The sequence below is a fragment of the Trichomycterus rosablanca genome, chromosome 24 (assembly GCF_030014385.1).
Source record: "Trichomycterus rosablanca isolate fTriRos1 chromosome 24, fTriRos1.hap1, whole genome shotgun sequence".
NCBI classification, from domain to species: Eukaryota; Metazoa; Chordata; class Actinopteri; order Siluriformes; family Trichomycteridae; genus Trichomycterus; species Trichomycterus rosablanca.
The window spans coordinates 18,164,768-18,188,162 of record NC_086011.1 but is presented as its reverse complement, the minus strand read 5'-3'; the positions used below and the strand labels follow the sequence as shown (position 1 = coordinate 18,188,162).

General features: G+C 41.7%; 1 protein-coding gene across 9 annotated transcripts in view; it reads right to left on the bottom strand.

The window, feature by feature from the left end:
- itpr1b (inositol 1,4,5-trisphosphate receptor, type 1b) overlaps window positions 1–23,395 on the bottom strand; it is a 98,657-nt gene that overhangs the window by 41,269 nt on the left and 33,993 nt on the right. For 6 of the 9 annotated variants that reach the window (XM_062986974.1, XM_062986979.1, XM_062986977.1 and 3 more), the window contains exons 39-42: window positions 13,593–13,628; window positions 11,828–11,875; window positions 11,055–11,184; window positions 8,031–8,215 (exon numbers count right to left, since the gene is read on the bottom strand). In XM_062986974.1, the coding sequence (XP_062843044.1) occupies window positions 8,031–8,215; window positions 11,055–11,184; window positions 11,828–11,875; window positions 13,593–13,628 (399 nt within the window). The remainder of the gene's footprint in view (window positions 1–8,030; window positions 8,216–11,054; window positions 11,185–11,827; window positions 11,876–13,592; window positions 13,629–23,395) is intronic. The other 3 variants (XM_062986976.1, XM_062986980.1, XM_062986978.1) reach the window with 3 other exon arrangements.

Below are 23,395 nucleotides of genomic sequence, written 5' to 3'. Positions count from 1 at the left end.
AATGAGGATTCCCTGTGGCCATGGCATTCTGAAAATACAGCGTGTGTAAGTAATCCAGAACGTTTTACCAGCTACGCCTGGAAGCTCAAACAGACCCTCTTTAGCCCTTTAATGGTCTCACCAAGAAAATAATGTTTTAAAATGATTTCTACGCATTTCTTGGGACTTTATCAACAACAAACAATTAATATTTATTGCTAGTACACAAGTGTTTTTTTAATGAGCTTCTAACAAACAGGTGAGATGATCACACAAATGATGCAACTTTCAAGGATGATTTTTCAGCTGCTATTTAAGTTGACATACAGGTTAGAAAAGCTGTTTTCTTAAAACCACGGTGTCGTCTACCAATATTTTTGAGTTTAACAAACGTCAACCAGGGAGTAGATACGGCCTAAACGAGATTATTTAAATGCAGCCTATTTTTACCCGAGTATTCAGACTCAAAGTAAGCTTTAATGACCATTAAAGTGTTCGCTGTAATTTCATGAAACCGTAATAATTTGGACAAGCTTTTCATATCATGGAAATGTGTGTGTGATGAAGTGTGTGGCTTGCTGCCCACTCTCCATAGCTGCCAGGACAGAGTGGGCGAATGCTTCCGTCACGGGTCAGCCAGATACTCTTTCACCACCTCACCAGCGCCCCCTCCTCATTCCTTCTTTCTTTCTTGCTAATATTAGTCACTACTGAGCAGTTTCAGACTGATCCTCTCTCTCTCTCTCTCTCTCTCTCTCTCTCTTTATCTTTTAAACAATAGCTGCATATTTGACATCACTTTGGTCTGTTTTAAAAACCCCAGCGCATCTGCTTTTGTTTAACACACCTTTTTTTCACAGCTGCCACATGCATTCGTCATTTTCACCCTGACGATCCTTCGTCGAAGGCCTCGGACCCTGAAATATCCGAGGTGACGAGGCGCACGTGAACGAACAATTACTCAAACTCGCCTGCGTCAGGGTGGACCTGAGAACTGACAGCTGAGTCAATACAGGTGTGTAGGAGCGGCAGAAGCTCTGAACTATGCACCGCTGAGCCTCTCCTGCCCTCAGGACTTACGTAATTCACACCAGCAGTTTTAGTTTAGCAGAGATCTGAGTGCACGGCGCGTGGAACAGAGGAGCCGAAAGTCAGCCGCGCACTTGGCTCCTGGAATACTGGCACCCTTGATAAAGTCATGCAAAACGGCACCGCGAACATGAGCCAAACTTCTCTAATCAAGTCAGTTTTGTTTCTCATTCATTAATAAATAAATCCTAAATAAAAATGAACTAAAAAGCATTTATATCCCAATTTAGATTGCTTTGTTTAGCTGAGTGTTAACGAACCCTTTCATGGCCGTCCATGAGCCTTGTGCAGCGGCCCCCAGCCTTTTTTGCTCCACACACCGGTTTCATATAAGATATAATTTCACGGCGGGGGCGGGAGGATTTAATTATACTGCTCACAGATGATGTAAAATGAGCTTTTTTTGCTGCATTTTTGCTCTAATTAATTATTCTTTTTGTGCGGCCCGGTAATAAATGACCCACGGACCAGTACCGGTCTGCGGCCTTGTGGTTGGGGACCACTGGCCTAGTGGGTAGAGCTATGTGTTACCAACTAGAAGGTTGTGGGTTTGAATCTCTGCCATGCAGCCACTGTTGGGCCCTTAAGCAAGGCCTTTAGCCCTCTCAGCTCCAGGGGCGGCATACAATGGCTGATTCAAAACAAGCTAAAACATACACATGTAGATGTATACTGTATATGACAAATAAAGGTGTTTCATTCTATATGAGGTAAGGAAAAGCCAGCTTTAATTTAAAATGTACTGCCAAAGATCCATTTCAGTCTATATTTAACAGCATTTTAATTATTAATATTGGTATTGTTTTATATTTTGGGGATCTTTAACAAGAAATCACTTTTCTCTTGTTGATGGTAATATAAAGACACCAAAGCCAAAGAATTTTAACCTGCCAAAACACCGTACTAACTTTAGCTTTTGTTTGTTTCTACTAATGAATGAAACTGAATTTTCTTTTCTTTTATTATTAAATTGTCCTGTGTCCTTCCCAAGAAAATAATGCCCATTGGGATTAAATCAAACTCTGTATACAAGTGAAATACATCTATGTATGCGTGTGTTTAATGTCTCTGGTCTTTAATAATGTCCAGAAATTAAACTGACCATTCTTTCTTGATCACTACAGTGTTTATAACTGTAAACTTGGCGGCCTACAAACGTAAAACTAAATGTACTGGTTCAGGATGAAACTTCAAAGCACACACATCCCCCTACCCATTCAAAGCACCCTAAACAAGCAAAAAGCCATTCACGACTGAAAAAACAATCTCCATAATATGCTTATAGTTTAGTTCAGTGGTTCCCAACCGGTGGGTTGCGTTTTTAAAATATTCAATTTTGAAGTAATTAATTTAACAATCATTAATTTATAAAAAGTACTTTGTAATATGACATGAATGCTTACTTAATTACCGAACCTCCGGACGTTGTGTAGGCGCTGTGTAAACAGAACTTTAGGCGTGTATTAATCGTGTTTTCCTGCGTCACTCGATGCGTAAATCAGACGACAATGTTACATTTTGTTATAATTCTAAAATTACTTCTAAAGTTGAAACAAACGATTGCTTGTAAATTTAAATTGCATACACTGTCATGGAAATGAACACCAATGGAGCAAAAACGTCAATATTCGGATACAGGAATACCAGTGCTGGCTGCCAAAATGCAAAGCCAAACATCACATTAAAGATGATGAACAATGAATGATTAGTGATGATTAGTCAACAATAATTCCGATACATATTTAATTTAATTAATGTTAGTTCTGTTAGAGTTTAATATTTGTTTTGAACTGATAAATTAAAGAATTGTATTTTGAAAAATCTATTTCACTGTTTTTATTTAGTTGTATAAGACCTAAGAAGGCTAAAAGACCTTTTCAGGATTTATCAATAATGCCTCCTAATGTAGCTGTGGCCACTGAAAAATGGGGTCGAGACCCGGAAAAGGTTGGGACACAGTGGTTTAGTTTATAAAGGTGTATGGAACATTTGTAGTCAGTTTGAAGGGTCACTGTTAGCTAGTGCACAGAGTATACAACAGATCAGTCTTGTAAGCTTGATTAAGGCTTCTTGATCTCGTCATAAGTAATACAACTAAATGCTTAATGATACTTAACCCTCGGGGGGGGAAAGCCATAGCGCATTTATAAATGTAACGTTAATGAGAAAGCCTTACACAAAAATACAATCTTCCCCTTTCTGAAAAGTTCCTCTTCTCTCACTCAGTATAGGTTTTCTGGTAAAAAAAAACGCAGGTGGCGATATTATTAGCAAGCATTTGTGGTCTCGCCGGTTTCCATTCCACAGATGAGCAACTTCTGCACCAGCGATACGAGCCTCGCTAGCATACGACCACGACCGAGTCACCTCATCTACTGTAACACCTGCAGTGCTGCAGATGTTTCAGACAACGCGGCCCTTTATTTCACAACAGTTTCAGTATCATGTCACGATTAACAGCTCAAGAGCTAAACTACGTCAGAACCACGTCAGGCCGACGCGACTTCTGTGTTATTAGCAGAAACTGAGAATGTGCGAGGGTTGGGGGAATTTGCTGAATTTAGTAAGAAGAGCTTAGCGCTCGGTGGAGGGACTGTGCGCGAATCTGACGTGTTGGTGTAAGTGCAGTACACTACTGTATAGTGGATCACAGTCTTAGTCTATATGGGTTTAACAGCATGTACTTAAAACCAGTCTCACTCACTTTCTTAACCACTTATCCAATTAGGGTCATGGGTTGCGGGGTGCTGGAGCCTATCACAGCTTTTCAATGGGCGCCAGGCACACAGTAACACCCTAGACGGGGCGCCAGTCCATCGCAGGACAGACACACACACACACATTCACCTATAGGGCAGTCTTTGGACTGTGGGAGGAAACCGGAGCTCCTGGAGGAAACCCACGCAGACACGGGGAGAACATGCAAACTCCACACAGAAAGGATCCGGACCGCCCCGCCTGGGGATCGAACCCAGGACCTTCTTGCTGTGAGGCGACAGCGCTACCCACCGTGCCGCCTACTTCAAATCAGACTTTGACTAAATGTTTTCGCCTTTAGCAAATCAGAATTTGTCATATACACGTACACACGTGTACAGTACAATGAAATATCCCAGCTTGTTTGGAAGCTGGGGTCAGAGCGCAGGGTCAGCCATTGTACAGCATCTCTGGAGCAGACAGGGTTAAGGGCCTTGCTAAGGGACCCAACAGTGGCTTCATGGCAGAGCTGGGATTCAAACTCTTAACCTTTCAATTGACAGTCCAAAGCTCTACCCACTAGGCCACACTGTCGTCAGCACTGAAAGAGTCCCCTCGCAATTCACGCCCATTCAGTCAGGCAATGATGTTGGGCAAAACGGTTTTAACCGTTTATTTGGTTTGTTTCTGGAAGTACCCCAGGATTTTCCCTTTCTTCACTACTCGCTGTGTTCACCATCATACTTTCCTTTTTGACCAGAGCAGGTTTACACACCACACACATAAGTCATTTATTCCTCCATTAGCTCATCGTGCTTCCTTCGTCCTCTCTCAGCCATCCACAGCCACTGAGCCAGAACACTTTAAAAACAAACAAACAAACAAGTTGCACGCTGGGAGGAAAGAGCCGGCGTCTTTCTGACCTGCTTTCAACTCGAATGAAACAAAAAGCTCCTCTGTATGTACAAGTAGGACAACAGGCCTCTGCTCACAAAACAAAAAGCAGAGTGATGTGTTCGCTCAACCTCTCTACCATCCTCGGTGCACCCAAGATCTCAGTTTATCTGGGTTAGTGTTACAGCGAAAGTCAGACTTCAGTGTTTAACAGCTTGGCATGCGTGTACCAGATCCAGCGTCTGTTAGGAACATGATCAGGAAACTTCTTCTTATGTGTCTGACGTCACATCTCACCTGAGTCACAGCGGCCCAGGTCATTCCGGGTGACTGGTGACCACAAGCGTACGAGAAACTGTTATTCCAATTCCAAGAACGAACCAGATGCACGAAGATTCAAGAGAACGGCTTGAGCTGGTCAGGATCTAAAGATGCATATCAGGACCAGCACAAAGGCTGAGCGCTTGTGGCTGCCAATAAAGCAGAGGTCAGGACTACACAGGCACTCCAAAGGCCGGATAAAGGAGCAATATTTGTAACTCCAGAAGTGTAAATCGTATCTGATCAACCATCAGATATGTAAATCGTTAGTCAATTACAGCCCTAGACAACTAGCTAAGTGATTCCTTAGTTTACCTTAGAGTATAGAACCAAAAGCCCTCGTCTCTAACCCAATCTGATACAAAGCATTTCAGATTTATTTAGCTCAGTAGTTTGATATCAGAGCTTTAAACATCAGCACAGGGATTCCACTGATATCACTGGCTGCATGGCACTACATAATATTATGACCACCTTCCTGATATTGTGTTGGTCCCCCTTTTGCTGCCAAAACAGCCCTGACCCCTACGAGGCATGGAGCCTGACACCTTTCTATCAGAACCAGGATTAATTATTCAGCAAGCTGTTGGATCACACCACACGGGCCGGCCTTCGCTCCCCAGTGCATCGTTGAGCCTTGGCTGCCCATCACCCTGTCGCCGGTTTACCACGGGAACACCCGACAAGAGCTGCAGTTTTGGAGATGCTCTGACCCAGTCGTCTAGCCATCACAACTTGGCCCTCGTCAAACTCGCTCAGATCCTCACGCTCGCCCATTTTTCTGCTTCTAACATCAACTTTGAGGATAAAATGTTCACTTGCCGTGATGAAGAGATAATCAGTGTTATTCTCTTCACCTGTCAGTGCTCAGAATGTTATGCCTGCTCGGTGTATACAGTTAATAGTTAATAGCAGGTAAAATTCCGCTCTATCTAATTCTTTGCAGTTTCTTTATTTCCCGCCTGGTTCAATGCAGCTCGGCAAACGTCAACTTTTGTTGAAAGATCTGTTTCATTCACAGCTGAGAGAAGTTTGCAGCGCTTCTTTAAGGTCTGCGCATCTTCGCCGGTGGGGATGGAAACGGGGACGACATCGGGAAGCTGAATCACCTCAGCATCACCATGGAAACTAAGAAAGCAGAAAGGCCAGACTTTGAGTCAGAGCCACCAGGTGCAGTGAGCATGACACAGGAGGTGAGAGTGTGTGTTTGTAGGAAACCACGCGGCTGTCTGTCAGAATGACGGCGGACAGATCGCTCCGGGATAAGCTAATCGTGAGAGGCTGAGAGAAACAGAAACAAAGGTGAGAATGAAAGAGATAGAACAACAGATGAGAATCATGAGAAGCAAAACGCTGGAATTCCCCCTCTAACCCCAGACACAGACACGCACCCACATTTACTCTTTTAATGTGGCTTTTCGACATGCGTCCCAAAAGCAGCCGACGCGACGACTTAAAGCAAAGCTTGAGGAGCTTTAGGTGCAGTTAACAGTCTTGAAGCTGCAGTTTCCTTTTTAATAGGTATCAGACCAAGGGCAGTTTGATGTGTAGAACTGTCACGTTACAGCAAGAAGGTCCTGGGTTCAAGTAAGTGGAGTTTGGATGTTCTCCCTGTGTCTGCGTTTTTCCTCTGGGTGTTTCAGTTTCCTCCCACCGTCCAAGGATATGCAGTCAGGTAAAACCTGAGATGAACTGGCGACCGGCCCAGGGTATTTTCTAACTTTAAACTGAATTGTGCCCACCCCAACCCTGAATAAAATAAAGCATGAATAAATGAATGAATGTATTAGATCATAACACAGAGCAGACATAACTAACGCCCTACCTAATTCACGGCCGTGAAAAGAGCGTCTCGGAACGTGAACCGAGCCTTTTCCTGTGTAATACGCTAATTTGCTGGGTGTTTGGGGGTGGGGGGGGTCAAAACACGGACAAGAATTTTCGTCTTTGAGATTGTCGAGTATAAGGGAGCTGTGCTGTGTGTTGTAGCTTCCATTTATTCTATCATTCAATTTATGAGTGTGAAATATATGAGATATATGACATATACTGTACGTAGTGAACATATTATAGAGTCAAAAGTATGTGGACGGGTGGTATCCGGGTGGAGAGACTTTTTACAAACGTTTGGAGTACATCTGCAGGAATTTTGTGACGTGCCTTTAGCAGGGTTAAGGTCTGGGCTCCGTGCAGTTCCTCCAACCCCATCAAAACTGTTCTCATCAAAATGTAAGGGCCTTCCCCAAACTGCTGGCACAAAGCTGAAAGCACCGGATTGATTTAATACTATTGGTTTCATGCACCTGTTGGCAAAGGGTGTGACTGAAACGTACGAAACACGTTTGTATGGAAAGACATTTACATTTGTGGCTTTCATACAGGTGAAGGTTGTGGTTTCAACTCCACACAGACAGCAAACTCTCATTTTCTCTCACGCTTCTGTTCTCTCTGTTTTATCACAATCATCTCTTTTTGTTGTTTTACTGTGACGCTTTATACTTGCTCTGGTTCCGGCAGCATGCAATGACCCATTTTAAGTCTGTGTGTGTGTGTGTGTGTGTGTGTGTGTGTGTGTGTGTGTGTGTGTGTTTCTCTGCCAGGCCTGGTTTATGTAACAGTCCCTCATGTGAGCGGCTTTGTGTGAGACTCCAGAGTCTGCTGGAAGCATCAGGTTGAACGGCTATGCAAATAACAAGCTCATTACACAACACGAGCTGTTCAAGCAATGCAACTCTCTCTCTCTCTCTGTCTCTCTCTCACACACTCTCTCACACACACACACACACACAGTATTCACACAGATACAGTGCCAAGCAAAAAGAATCAGAAGGTCAAAAGGATTGACAGGTTACCAAGGGAACACAGCTGGATAGTCAGACAGTGACATGAGGATCTGGAGTCATCCAAAGTAATACAGAGTGCATGTTCGTGTGTGCACTCACGTGTTGGGCCCGGTTCCCTTACTTTACAGCATCCAGGCCTGTCCTGTTCTCTCTGTATACCCTAGATGTTGTATCTCCTGAACGATCAGAGTGAAGCCGAGCTCTTACCTGAATGACGGGGTTTCCCCCCTCCAGCAGGGCGATGGCCAGCAGGATGCTCTCCTGGAAGATTCGGTCACTGGTGGCGTTCATGATGAGGTCGATGACCAGGTCAGACGCTCCCTCTTTATCCAGATGGCACTGCACCTCTGCCAGGCTTATCTCCCCGCGAGCACCCACGGTACTCCCAGCTGCTTGGGGGCACAAGTGATGAAGAGAGACTAAATCTTTATATATACAGTGTATCACAAAAGTGAGTACACCCCTCACATTTCTGCAAATATTTCATTATATCTTTTTATGGGACAACACTATAGACATGAAACTTGGATATAACTTAGAGTAGTCAGTGTACAGCTTGTATAGCAGTGTAGATTTACTGTCTTCTGAAAATAACTCAACACACAGCCATTAATGTCTAAATAGCTGGCAACATAAGTGAGTACACCCCACAGTGAACATGTCCAAATTGTGCCCAAATGTGTCGTTGTCCCTCCCTGGTGTCATGTGTCAAGGTCCCAGGTGTAAATGGGGAGCAGGGCTGTTAAATTTGGTGTTTTGGGTACAATTCTCTCATACTGGCCACTGGATATTCAACATGGCACCTCATGGCAAAGAACTCTCTGAGGATGTGAGAAATAGAATTGTTGCTCTCCACAAAGATGGCCTGGGCTATAAGAAGATTGCTAACACCCTGAAACTGAGCTACAGCATGGTGGCCAAGGTCATACAGCGGTTTTCCAGGACAGGTTCCACTCGGAACAGGCTTCGCCAGGGTCGACCAAAGAAGTTGAGTCCACGTGTTCGGCGTCATATCCAGAGGTTGGCTTTAAAAAATAGACACATGAGTGCTGCCAGCATTGCTGCAGAGGTTGAAGACGTGGGAGGTCAGCCTGTCAGTGCTCAGACCATACGCCGCACACTGCATCGACTCGGTCTGCATGGTCGTCATCCCAGAAGGAAGCTGACGCACAAGAAAGCCCGCAAACAGTTTGCTGAAGACAAGCAGTCCAATAACATGGATTACTGGAATGCCCTGTGGTCTGACGAGACCAAGATAAACTTGTTTGGCTCAGATGGTGTCCAGCATGTGTGGCGGCGCCCTGGTGAGAAGTACCAAGACAACTGTATCTTGCCTACAGTCAAGCATGGTGGTGGTAGCATCATGGTCTTGGGCTGCATGAGTGTTGCTGGCACTGGGGAGCTGCAGTTCATTGAGGGAAACATGAATTCCAACATGTACTGTGACATTCTGAAACAGAGCATGATCCCCTCCCTTCGAAAACTGGGCCTCATGGCAGTTTTCCAACAGGATAACGACCCCAAACACAACCTCCAAGATGACAACTGCCTTGCTGAGGAAGCTGAAGGTAAAGGTGATGGACTAAACCCAATTGAGCACCTGTGGCGCATCCTCAAGTGGAAGGTGGAGGAGTTCAAGGTGTCTAACATCCACCAGCTCCGTGATGTCATCATGGAGGAGTGGAAGAGGATTCCAGTAGCAACCTGTGCAGCTCTGGTGAATTCCATGCCCAGGAGGGTTAAGGCAGTGCTGGATAATAATGGTGGTCACACAAAATATTGACACTTTGGGCACAATTTGGACATGTTCACTGTGGGGTGTACTCACTTATGTTGCCAGCCATTTAGACATTAATGGCTGTGTGTTGAGTTATTTTCAGAAGACAGTAAATCTACACTGCTATACAAGTTGTACACTGACTACTCTAAGTTATATCCAAGTTTTATTTCTATAGTGTTGTCCCATGAAAAGATATAATAAAATATTTGCAGAAATGTGAGGGGTGTACTCACTTTTGTGATACACTGTATATATATAATATATTGCCTGATTGCATCACGCTTCCTCTCCACTAATGCCAACCCCAGCTCTGATTAAGGAGAACGAAGCTAACCCACGCCCCCTCCGACACACTTTGTCAAGTTCAATGCAGATCAGCACTGTGTACAGAGAGACACACCCTGATCAGTGCACTCTTTCCCCGTCTCTGTGCAGGCGCCATCAATCAGCCAGCAGAGGTCGTAGTTGCATTAGTTATGTGAGAGACCCCATCCGGCTTAATATCTTAATATGAACAACAGGCCAATACAAGCCCAGCCGGCAGGCAGAGCTGAGACTCGTTACGATGTATTCCAGATCCCAGCTCTGGCGTTCAAGTGTGTGTTTTACCGCTGCGCAACCTGAGCGGCGACTTGATCTTTACGTGCTAGTTTTTAAAAGATCTGGTCAGATAAAACACAAATCGAACTGTTTAGCCATAATGATCAGAGCTACAGTGTGTAACCGAAAGCTTTTGAGTGTCACGTTGACACTTTTATGTTGTGGTTAAATGTCACTCAGTGTGGTAATAAATGTGCCACGTGTATCTTTTTGTTCACTTTAAGTAAACAGCGCTAAATCACTTAGCAGCAACAATGCAAAACAAATATTTATTTTATAGCTGGAGATCCGTCTTATCACTGCAGACGGATTTCTTGAAAATATGCTTCTTTGCAGAATCACTTTCAGCCACAAACTATCACACTACCACCTTCTTGTTTGGCTGTAGATTTGGCATCACTGTAGAAACGCTGCGTTAGTTTAATGCGAATGCAACAGGACTAGGTGCTTCGCCACCGTGCCACCTTTGGCAATAAATAAGAAGTAAATTAATAAAACAATGAGGGATTATTGGGTTTATAATTATCTCTAAAATATGAGGGGGGAAATGTGTGATATTTTTGCCTCTTTTATAATTTTCTGTACTAAGCATTACAACCTTTATCTGAGGTTCAGGATGTTTAAGCCACTGGAGAACTTCTGCTGATGTTCTGTCTGTGGCAGACATGCTCAAACTCTCTCTCTCTCTCACACACACACACACGCACTAGGAATTGCATAACACATTGTCACACGTGAATGTAATCTGTCCGTAACATGTGCACACACCTCTGTAAACAGAGCCTGTAGACTCAGACACATTACACACACACGGGGATCTACAGTACACTAAAACACACACACACACGCACCTGTAGCGGCTTTACATTGTGCCCCGGTGCCAAGGGGTCCGTTGCTGAAGCTGGTCAGGCTGTCTCGCCTCCCTCCTGGCTTAAAGTTGCCATAGTAACGGTTGACCAGGATCTGCCTCAAAGCTTCACCCTGGCAGTGAGAGAGAATAAGTGTCACGAACGTCTGAGCGCTTTCGATCCTCAAAAACAGCCGTCAATCATCAGTGATCGTTGAGCAGCTAGGTGTCAATTCAGTAGCTAACGTTTCACGTTCGGTTCTTTGGGCTTTTAGGAAACGTCTAAAATCTGAGGTCATTCGAATGAGGTCGGTGTAGCCGTTGCTATCGCGGCTGAGATTTAGGGCTAGAAATTACTCGTTTAATGTAAGCAGGTTTTATCTGATGATCTCCAAGACAGGAAAAGTCAAAATGAAATCCAGAAATCACTCAGCCAGACTGAAACTGCTGCTTTTACTTGACTATTCTTTAGAAAAAGTCTGGTGAAATTTTCTGAACTTTGACCTACAATGAGTCCTTCAAAGGTCAGCTCTCAGTCTCTAATAATTAATTCTTGATTCTTGATTTTGAAAACATACTTACACAAACTCTGATTCGACAGACCTACCGCCGAAACTACAAATGAACACTTATACGGACGGGCGTTCCCCAGTGTGGCTATTTAAAGGGCAGTTAGTAGATGCAGCAGCCTGTGTGAGTGTGTGAATGAGGAGACATGCTGCTGTGAAGCAGGGGCCGCTGCCTCAGGTGCCTGGTCTGAGCCGTGCCGCTACCTACCCGCTTCTGATCCTCCATCTGCTTCTGGGGCTGGTTGGGATCAAGGTCCTGTGAGCAAGGCAAGTGAGTAGGAAGCCAAAGGAGGAGAGGAGGGAGATGGGAATGGGGGTCCAGGACAACAGAGAGAAAGCGGGGATTAATTCTATCCATATTAGTCATTTTCATGGCATGCAGGGGAAAGTGGAACACATTACATCACGCAGTTAAATAAAAAACATGCATGTGTGTGTACATGCACAAACGTTAAACAAACTGCCTTTATTAAAAATCATTTTTAAAAAATGGCCCCTTACCCCAAAACATAGTTCATCAGCCAAAACCTGTTTGGTATTTTCTGTAGTGTTTCATTTTTTTAAAGCTACAAGCTTTAACACAATCTGCCAAATTTAAAAAGGTAAAAACCAAGTCACAGCAAACTCTGCTTTATATTGAGATCAGAATCCACTTTCTTCTTAAGTTAGTTACACTTTAATACATATAAATTAGTCACACACTCAGCATTAAAGTAGTATCATAAGTCTTTTTCCAAGTGCTGTTTTGCGTCCTTTGCAAGCAAGAATAGAAGATAGAAGAAGAAGAAGAGGATATCCTTTATCTGTCATATATACAGATACACGTGTACAGTACAATGAAATTCTTTCTTCGCATATCCCAGTTTGTTTGGAAGCTGTGGGTCAGAGCGCAGGGTCAGCCATCATAGCCCAAAGCTCTACTCACTAGGCTACCACTGTCCCAAATATGAATATGATTCTTTATAGTTGTTCTATTAACGTCAGGTTCATTCACCACCACTGACTTTTGCAACTCAGAGTTTGTGCTGAATATGTAGGAGTCACAACTAAGCGCAGAGAAGCAGACTGACCTATGCAGCATGGCTGTAGTTTCTTACTTTATTATCAATTAAATTTAGCTCCCAGGTCTGTCCAGTGCTCTTTCTTAATGAGTCTCTGGGATTAGAGCTCTGACTTGAGCTACTTTTATGTTTGAGCCATTTAGAACGATACAAATTTTAAACAAACATGTTCTGCTGACAGACTACACCTGGGGTAAGATTTAAAACATAAATAAATATGAATATGAAAAAAGAAAATTAATAATGAGAACAATATTTTGTTGAATCTTTGAATGTTGGCGTATAAAAAACATGCAAGTGTCAAAAAAGCTAAGCTCAGGCCCAGAACCTGAAGTATTTTCAGCAGCAAGGAATGCAGCAAGGGGTTTATGTTTACTAGATGACTAGAGTCTGGAAAAATCGAGCATGTCTGATCCTTGTGCTGTTAATGACATAAGAGCAGCAGAGGTGACGGGATGGGAAAAGCCTGGCTGTGTTGAGGGAAGAAGAAAAACACGAGGAAAGTGTGTAACCCTGATTACATAATTAATTGTGTTCACTAGAAACAGAGTGCATGCCATGAGTCCATCTGCCATGAAAAGAAACACCCACACTTATGCACTGAAACACAAACAAACGCTCCTATTAGGCCAGGAATGCTAATACGAGGAGAGCAGGGGACACGGACAAATTGCAAGCGGGCCGAAGAAGGGTTCACCACAGCATGCACGGGTATCGCTCTGTACGGGGGAGTGTGTGAGCAGGAACGGCTGTGACAGGGCTGTTTGAATGTGTGTGTAAACGGGTACTACAGAGGTCAATCTAAATGCACTGAACCTATAGAAGTGACCGTCTACTATATATGCAACAACCCATATTCAGTCAGTGTCCAGCGCAAAATGCACAGGCATGAATATTGGGTGTAAAACACACCTCAACAGGGCCCTCGGGCTCAGGAGGAGGGACCAGCTAATGGAAAGAAACAAACACAGTCAGGAGTTAGTAAATAAACAGAATCATTCTCTATCTTGGTGAATACAGAGAGTGTGTGTGTGTGTATGGGTAGTTTCTCGAAGCCTGATGTGATCTCAATACCACCCATATTAAGTGTTGCCTAATGAATTAAAAGGTTCGTGAACCCATGACCCAACCTTTATTTATGGTTTGTTTTTAATCCTAGCCTTAATACAGCTCATTTTAAACCTTACACAATAACAGAACCTAAATTTAATTAGATAACCTGCCTGGTTTGAGCTGTTGAATTGGAAATGCAGATCTGTTCAATAATTACACAGATTTACGATAGCCAATCAGAATAAAGAAAACACTTCACTAGCCCTTATCTGTCTGGACTCTCTTTAAAATCTATAAAGTGCAACCAGATTCTCAAAATCACAAGTTATTAGACTGAAGATTAAGGGAAACAACTATTTTTAAAAAATCTGATTTAAAGGACCATTTTTATTTTTACTTTAGAGATTTAACATGTGGAATTATTTTTATTTTATAGATTTAACATCTGGAATTATTTTTATTTTATAGATTTAACACATGGAATTATTTTTATTTTTTAGATTTAACATGTAGAATTATTTTTATTTTATAGATTTAACATCTGGAATTATTTTTATTTTATAGATTTAACACATGGAATTATTTTTATTTTTTAGATTTAACATGTAGAATTATTTTTAATTTAGAGATTTAACATCTGGAATTATTTTTATTTTAGAGATTTAACACATGGAATTATTTGTATCTTTTAGATTTAACACGTTGAATTATTTTTATTTTAGAGATTTAACATCTGGAATTATTTTTATTTTAGAGATTTAACACGTGGAATTATTTTTATTTTAGAGATTTAACATTTGGATAATGTCACTTCAAGATCTGAATGATGCCTCTCATGAAATCACATGACCCTGCACATCTAGCTCATGATGTTATTTTTAAGTCACTGTTTATTATCCTTAATGGCTCAACATTGCTCATGTATGGATCAAAATAAAACAGCGCATGATTCGAGACTAGCCTGGGAGAAATCTAATGGAAACAAGTGAAACTAATAGTGTATAAAGCACTAACGCTGCATTCTCTCACAACAGCCCATATCCTGTGGGTGGCTATATTAGGAAAGCAAGCAGTCACATGAGTTGTAGAACTACATCTTATCATGTAGGTCATACGGGAGACCAGACTCAACATGCCGAGGCTGTACATAAACACAAGCAAACTTACTGGAAATCTTTACCAACGGTCCACATTCTTAACCTGTTTACTTAGCCTGAACCTTATCAGTAGGAGGTCAGGGTGAGAGGGATTTCGGATCCGTCTGTCCTGACCTGGAATTTGGGCTTGATTGTTATTATTATTATTCATTTGTTTATTCTTTAGAAAACAGACATAGACAGAGATGGTTCAACAGTATTATACTGCATGAGTGAATACCACTGAGTGTAGGTATATGTAATAAAACTTAAGCTTGACTACAAAGTCCACTTCAGCACAGTCTGTTCCATTTTGAAGCTTCCAACTCATTACAAAAATACTAAAATACTTGCAGATGAGTAAGTGCTGCTACACTACATGAAAAAAAATTATTGGGACGATCCTTGACATTTGAATTCATGTTTCAACCACAGTAATTGCTAACCAGTGTAATAAATCAGTTATGTAAAGGTAATACTATGCTTCCAACTTTGCAGCAACAGTTTTGAGAAGGTCCTTAACTGTTCCAGCACGACTGTGCCCCTGTGCACAAAGCCAGCTCTATAAAGACATGAAGAGCGGCTTTTGTGGAAGATCTCATAGATGTCACCATTCATTAATACCATTTGTTTTTGAAATAGGATGTCCAACAAGCTCATGGTCAGAAGTCTGAATAGTTCTGGCCATATGGTGAATTTCAGAACGAATTCTAAGCCATAGAGAAGCCAAAAAATAGGGTTTGAAGGGAAACAACCTCAATAGTAATGACACCGAATAATCAAACAACTGCATCAGCAAAGAGTAGTCACACTGGAGGCTTACTGGCAAGCATGGACGCCACTTTACAGACTAGCAGCTACAAGCTACAAAGGTACAACAGTCCCAAAAACAACCACACAATTAGGAAAAATATGCCCACAAGCAAGTTTCTACAAAAACTGTACAATCTATCTATCTATCTATCCATCCATCCATCCATCCATCCATCCATCTATCCATCCGTCCGTCTGTCTATAATATCTATCTATTCAGACCTCTTGAGTATGTGATTTTAAAAAGAGCAGCTATATGCAAATTCAGCAGAAAGAATATGGAGGTACTGGATTAACTGTTAGATAACACAGATCTATTAATCACTCAGTGATGAGTCAATGTACAAATCTGCAAAAGCTGATGTCAAAGATTAACGACAACTCCTCGTATTGTCTTCCCACTGAATGCACTAAACAAATAAATAAGGAATGTTGTGTTAACAGCAGCTACCGTGCTTTGATCTTTTTCTCACAAGGATTAGTTCCAATTTTTTATTTAAATTAATTTGATGTCTTATTTATAATGTATACGTATAATAATGTTTTTGATAAAGAACAAATAATTACTTGAAAATTGATATTAAAAACTATAATGCACATATAGGTATTTTTTATTTATTTATCCTGGTCAAGGTTGCGGCAGGTATTGTGGTGCTCACCACAACACTGACCAAAATGTGGTTTAAGATTCACACTAACACACATTTCTAGTCAAACGAAACAACAAAAGTTTACAAAGTGCTAATCTTTAATGCCAGCTATTTACAGACACACCAGTGAAGGGGAGAGTGGGCATAACGAGCTGTGACGCACATCAGCTCACAGTGACTAATAACATTACCAGGCAGGAATCTCCCTTCGTGCACAGTTCATTTGTGCAGCTGGAAAATTAACCTTAAAATGTTCGTTCGTTTGAGCTATAAATATCATTTTGTGTCCTGAAACACAGTAAACCTCTGAGTAAAATTCTCTAAGGGCTTTAAAATGTATTTTTGTAATTAGGTTCTGCTGCCACACAAAGACACAAAACCCAGTTTCATTTCAAAAACTCTTCTGGCACCAGAACTTTTCTGAGCACCAGTCTGGTTTAAAATTCCACTTATTTTCCATAGCAAGAAATGCAGCAGAATGGTGAAAAGTGAGGCTGGTCTTGCAAACACCCCAGTAAACACAGTAAAAGAAATAATAATAATAATCTGATAAAGTGGCTGTGACATCCAGAAAGTGATGGGACTGTAGCACTAGTTGCACTTTATAAATGCATATCGTGGTGGCGGCACGGTGGCTAAGTGGGTAGCACTGTCGCCTCACAGCAAGAAGGTCCTGGGTTCCATCCCGAGGGCGTTCCGGGTCCTTTCTGTGTGGAGTTTGCATGTTCTCCCCGTGTCCGTGTGGGTTTCCTCCGGGTGCTCCGGTTTCCTCCCACAGTCCAAAGACGTGCAAGTGAGGTGAACTGGAGATACAAAAATTGTCCAGGACTGTGTTCGATATAACCCTGTGATCTGATGAATCTTGTGTAATAAGTAACTACCGTTCCTGTCATGAATGTAAAACATGACGTTAAAATCCTAATAAACAGTAAACATATCAAGGTCTTGAGACTAAGAAACAAATAAATTATGCATTTTGAGATGCTTTAAAAATAACACTTTAAATATTAATAACAGAAACCAAGATACCTATCCCTCCTGACATGTATTTTAATGTTGTATTATATTAATATCCACACTTTCATGCATATTTCACATTTACACACGAGTTGCTGTGGACATGAACATGTACTGGTGTTAGCATGGGTTGTTTGACAGCGCAGCCTTCCACAATTAAAAAAAATCCATGTTCAGATTTAATAGATCATTAATAATAGATAATAATTAAACTGGTATTAGCCTTTATATTTAAGCCTGCGGAATGCAATTACATAATTGTACCTAATTAATATACCTGACATTCATTTGTTTATTTGTACGTTTATTTATTTGTTTACTTGTACGGGTTGCCATGATTCTAAATAATCTCCTGGATGAGAGAAACTAGTCCAACCCTCCAGCGTGTGGGTGTTTTCTAAATACTTTACAATGCCCAGTCATACAGCACGCCGTATCCAAGCACCGAGCTATAAACAAGACAAAAGTCCTCGTGAGATCCGGTACAGACGGGACCCTAACCCCGAATCACCTCAAGGACGGGGAATACGTGCTTTTCAGGAGAACAAAAATAAAGCGCCCGTGACTCATATTAGCTTAATTACTTACAGTATATTAGTCTGTTAAAACAGTCAGTACCTCTATACAAGAATAAAGAACAAAAAAGAAAAGTTTCTGCACTATTTTACCATTATGAATAATGCTAAGTAAAAAATCTAATTTGCAAACTATTACTCTTGATAAAAGGAGAATTATGTACACCGACCAGGTATAACATTCTGAGCACTGACAGGTGAAGTGAATAACACTGATTATCTCTTCATCACAGTACCTGTTAGTGGGGGGATATATTAGGGCAGCAAGTGAACATTTTATCCTCAAAGTTGATGTTAGAAGCAGGAAAAATGGTGATGGCTAGACGGCTGGGTCAGAGCATCTCCAAAACTGCAGCTCTTGTGGGGTGTGTCCCGATCTGCAGTGGTCAGTATCTATCAAAAGGGGTCCAAGGAAGGAACAGTGGTAAACCAGCGACAGGGTCATGGACCAAGGCTCATTGATGCACGTGGGGAGCGAAGGCTGGCGGACCACTAGTTAATCCTGGTTCTGATAGAAAGGTGTTAGACTCCATGCCTCGACGGGTCAGGGCTGTTTTGGCAGCAAAATGGGGGCCAACACAATATTAGGAAGGTGGTCGTAATGTTATGCCTGATCGGTGTATATCAATAACTTTGCTGTGCACCACAAACAAGTCAATGACTTTCACTTTAGACATTCTTAGTTAAGGCTTTTCTGACTGATGCTGCGTTTATTTAGAATCATGTTCAGCATGCAGGTGTAACACGGCCAATCGATTGTACATTTTTTACATAGTCCCAATTATTACTGACAATTTAAATAGCAAAATCATGGTGGCAGTGAACTGTGTGCATGGATCCGGGGCTGTTGGTTCCCACTAATATTATACAATAAAGAGAAGCTAGAAGTGACAACAGGGGAGAGCTGGTGGACCTGAGCTTCATCAGACTCTGTGTGACTGAATGAGCGACTGTGTGTGTGTGTGTGTGTGTGTGTGTTTGTGCGTGCACCGCTGCCAGTGTTTCTCAGTAAACAGCCCCTGCCACACTTTTATTGGCAATTACAGTAGAAGGTCACACATCAGACTGAATTCCAGGAAGGAAAAAGAAAAAAGAAGAAAAAAAGCCAGCAGGTCTTATGTAATAGCTGGCTGAAAGCTGGCGGGTGCCAAGAATCGTGCAGCATACAGGAAGGAAATTGGGACAAGCCTACCAGCACAGACAACCCCTCCCCTCCTTCCCCAACCACCACACACACACACACACACACACACACAGAGGCATGGACATATCTACCCCTACCGGCCACTGACTGCTCTACAGAGCAGAGGTGTGAAGGATTAAAGCAGAATCACAATGTCCACAGAGTATCATGCCTCGCATCCAGAGTCTCCTGACCCACCGTGACACTAAAGCTATTTATTTTAAGAAATGAATGAGGCTTCACTGTGACTGTGGTAAAAAGGGCACACCAACAGTTTTTGGCCTCTACAATTATATGACTGCTTAGTTTCAAAGTTCACAGACATACGGCCTCTCTCCCACTTTCTGTAAGTGTGTGTGTGTGTGTGTGTGTGTGTGTGTGAGAGAGAGAGAGAATAATGGTCATTTCTGGCAAGTGTGCTTACTTTCCTTTTACCAGGGAAGTGCGGTCTGTTTATTTATTGCATATCTACAGTATCTACACGCCTCACTTAAACTCTATTCTTGAACTTTTCAAAGGGAAAAAAAAGCTAGAAAGAAGAAACGGAGGTAAAAGATATATTAGTGAGAAAGAGGAAGATCTCAGGTTCCTTTTTTGTAGGTTTAATTGTTGTTAATTTATAAAATTGATTTCATGTCCATGTAGTACGTTAATATAACGTTCTGTTAATATTCACACATCATCTTCATGCTGTGTAATTCATATAGAGCATTAGTATTACATATTATTATACTTATGTATACTTACAGTACATATCAACATAAATATAGTTTATATAGGTAAACTTAAGCACCCAGCCCTCTGAAACCTGGGGATCCCGGGTTTGAATATGGCCAAACTGCCTAGTCATTGATAGTGCACTTATCGGAACGCTCTCAGTGCCGGTCCCAAGCCTGGATTATACAAGGAGGGTTGCATGAAGGGGATTTGTGCCAAGTCTGGTTGGTATGCAGACCAGATCTGCTGAGGCGATCCATGAACGCATTACAAACCAAAAGAAAAAAATATCTTAATCTTTCTGGCTTGAGTTTCTATTTCTGTGAGGAGCAGAATGACCCGCACTTTCTGCAAGATTAACAAAATACAGTCGATCTGTTCTGTCTGTGAAGCAGCAGTCGTTTCTTTTTATAAAACTACAGCCAGTTTAGCACCTTTGGCTTTTTCCTGGCTAGTACACATTTTTAATGTAATTATTAGAGGAAACCACGTTAGAAAAACCAAGCTGATTTAAGCCTAGCTTGTGCTTTACTTACAGTGTATATAATTGAATATAATTACATTTTATTCTGTGATTCTTTATGAAATTCTCTATAATGGTCATGGGTAGCAAAGCATAATAAAATTCTTGCACTGACAGGCTATGCCAGGACTCTCCAAAACCTCAGGCATTAACAAATGGGCAAACAAACAGGCAGGAAGTGGCCCAGATACCCAATGTCACATGTGTCAAACTCAATGCCCTACGTCATTTTATGTGGCCCACAAGAGCTTAAAAGATGTATGATTGTCTTAAAATACCCTGTAAAATCGTACATAAACTGCATCTCCCACAATGCATGCCGATTTTGTGACCCACAAAGTGACCGCATCCCGCCACTAGATGGCAGTGTTTCCACATCAGCCTTTAACTAAGGCGGTTTTCCAACAAGTGATGCTGAGAAATATTTACAAATGAAATGTGTTATGAGGCGTGTCTGTGGTAAAGGAGTACAATATAAATGTAGATATACATTATAAATATACAGTATAAATTTGCCATTTTGACACCAAACACAGAATTTAGCCTCCAGAAAAAACAACAAATTGTCCAAGACTGCAATCACAGCAGGATACGTTACAATCGGCCCTTTGAGGGTGTGGCCCTCGGTGAAACTGAGTTTGACACCCCTGCCCTATGTCGTTGGATATCCTTGATGATAAGTGCTAGGAGATGGTTAAATAGTGACCACAATATTCAGCAGGTTTTTTTCAGCTGGTTTTGGCACTAAATAATTATGTTTTTTATTAAGAGCTCACTCGACAAGATTTTAAGTGTGGCTGTTTTTCATCACTCAGTACAGCAACAGACTGATCATGTTAAGCAGAAAGGAGAGCTGGCTGAAGTCATGAACTTTATAAACTTGTGAACTCAGCCTAAAACTGTATTTTTTTTATCACCCACAGTTTACACTTCCTCTCCAAAGAGTCAAAATATGCTCAGACACGCAGGGTTTACTATAAAACTTCATTTACACATTTTTCTTTCTCCGCCTACGCTCACCTATAATCAACCTGAACCTCCGTCACTACACGGCAATCATTCTCTATTTTTCTGCTTTTTACATTTGTACACAAGTGACTTAATTTTACAGGCATTAATTATTTTTCTGTTTTCCTTTCATTGTGTGGAACTTCATCGACAGCAAAATGAACCCACAAACGTATTTACAAAGATATACGTGAGTTTCGCCGTTACGATGGTCAAAGTGTAAAAATGGACAAAACGTGTGTTGGAATATGAAATGCTGCACCTCGAGCACACACACACATCTAAACACTTCACACTAATTTAATCACATACGCTTAGTGTGGAAACATGAAGCAGTTTTAAAGCTTCCACACAAAGCACGGCAAGCCAACACAGTCAATGGTGGGTCACCTTACTAGCAAATACACACGTACATACAGTAGATCTAAAGGTGAATGTATCTAATAGTGAATGTGTTAACACACACACACACACACACACACACACACACACACAGAAAGAGAGAGAAAGTAAGGTCACAGTAGAAACCAAAAATAATGTAAAATCAAAAACTAAACTAAAGCAGAGCGGTAACGGCACATAAGCAGGCAGCAAAACACGAGACACGAGGGGTAAAAAAGACAAAAGATCAACCTCAGCCACATCCAGCTCATCGTCAAAGGCAATCAGCTGCAAGAGAAGAATACAAGCCCGGGGTTAGTAAGGGAAGAGGCAAAAACAAGCCCGACTGAACACACTACCACAGGTTTAAACAGAACAAGAACAGAAGCAAATCAAAAAGGTGCTGTTACAAAGCTTGGAGCAGAACCACTGTTAAGATTGGTCTAGAGCAGAGGGCTATACCACACAACAAGCTCAGCATAACCAGGATTACCTGAGGGCTGCAAGTCAAAAACCACATACTGGAATGCCTTTGTCATATATACAGATACACGTGTACAGTGTAATGAAATTGTTTTTTTTTCACATATCCTGCTGTGAACTGGGTCAGTGAACTGGTTCCATCAGTGTACAGCACCCCTGAAGACGTGAGGGTGGGTTATGCTTGGTGGTATAGCCCTTAAATGTCTGAAACTCGAGTACTGGATGACTACTGCAGCATTCTGTGATCTGGAGATTATGGTTTACACACCAGAAGTCTGTTGCGTTATCAAAAGTGTGGGTAAAGGCTGCGTTCAGGGGACATTTTTGGCATCCATGAGAAACACTCAACAACATTTACATTTTCAGCATTTAGCAGACGCTTTTATCCAAAGCGACTTACAGTACTGTGACAGTATACAGGCCTTACTCAGGGGCCCGACAGTGGCAACCTGGCAGTTGTGGGGCTTGAACCGGCAACCTTTAGGTACAACCACAAGCTACAACTGCCCAACTAATGAACTGCTGTTGATTTTAATGAGAACTATACATGCTCATGACTACACACACCAATGCATAATTAAATTAGGTGTAATTGCACATTTTCACAACACTGTGATGTAACTATGCGTCAGCCAGTCAGAGACAGGGCTTCAGTCATGTACATCATTGGTGCACGAGATATAGCAGAAACAGTAGCTGTCAGCTCTTAGTTAAAGCAAACCAATCCAGGAATCAAACTCTACAGTAACTGGATAACTAGATAATGTGAGACCAATTGAATATAAGCGATTAGAACTATTTTTTTTTTTATTCTGGGCATTTTATACATGAATTACTGAACTAAACCACCTGATCTCTGTTTTCAGTTCTCATATTAAGTGTAAGGGAAAGCTAGTCGGTTGTGGGAATCTCTAGCCACAACCCGCACGATTTTTGCACTGCATGTGTTTGAGGAACAGCTATTACAAAAGAGCAACCAAACCATGAAAAATGTGAAGAAAACATCCCGTCTGCCTGTAACAATTTCTAACAGAATAAAGATCTATTACCTTTTAAAAGCCAATGACTCCCTATTTTAGCACAAGGCATAAAAATGCATTCCAAATGTTTTACCTTGTTTTATTGTTTACTCTGAACTTATCTGTTCCGTAGCATAAAGGGGGGTCTCATCTATAA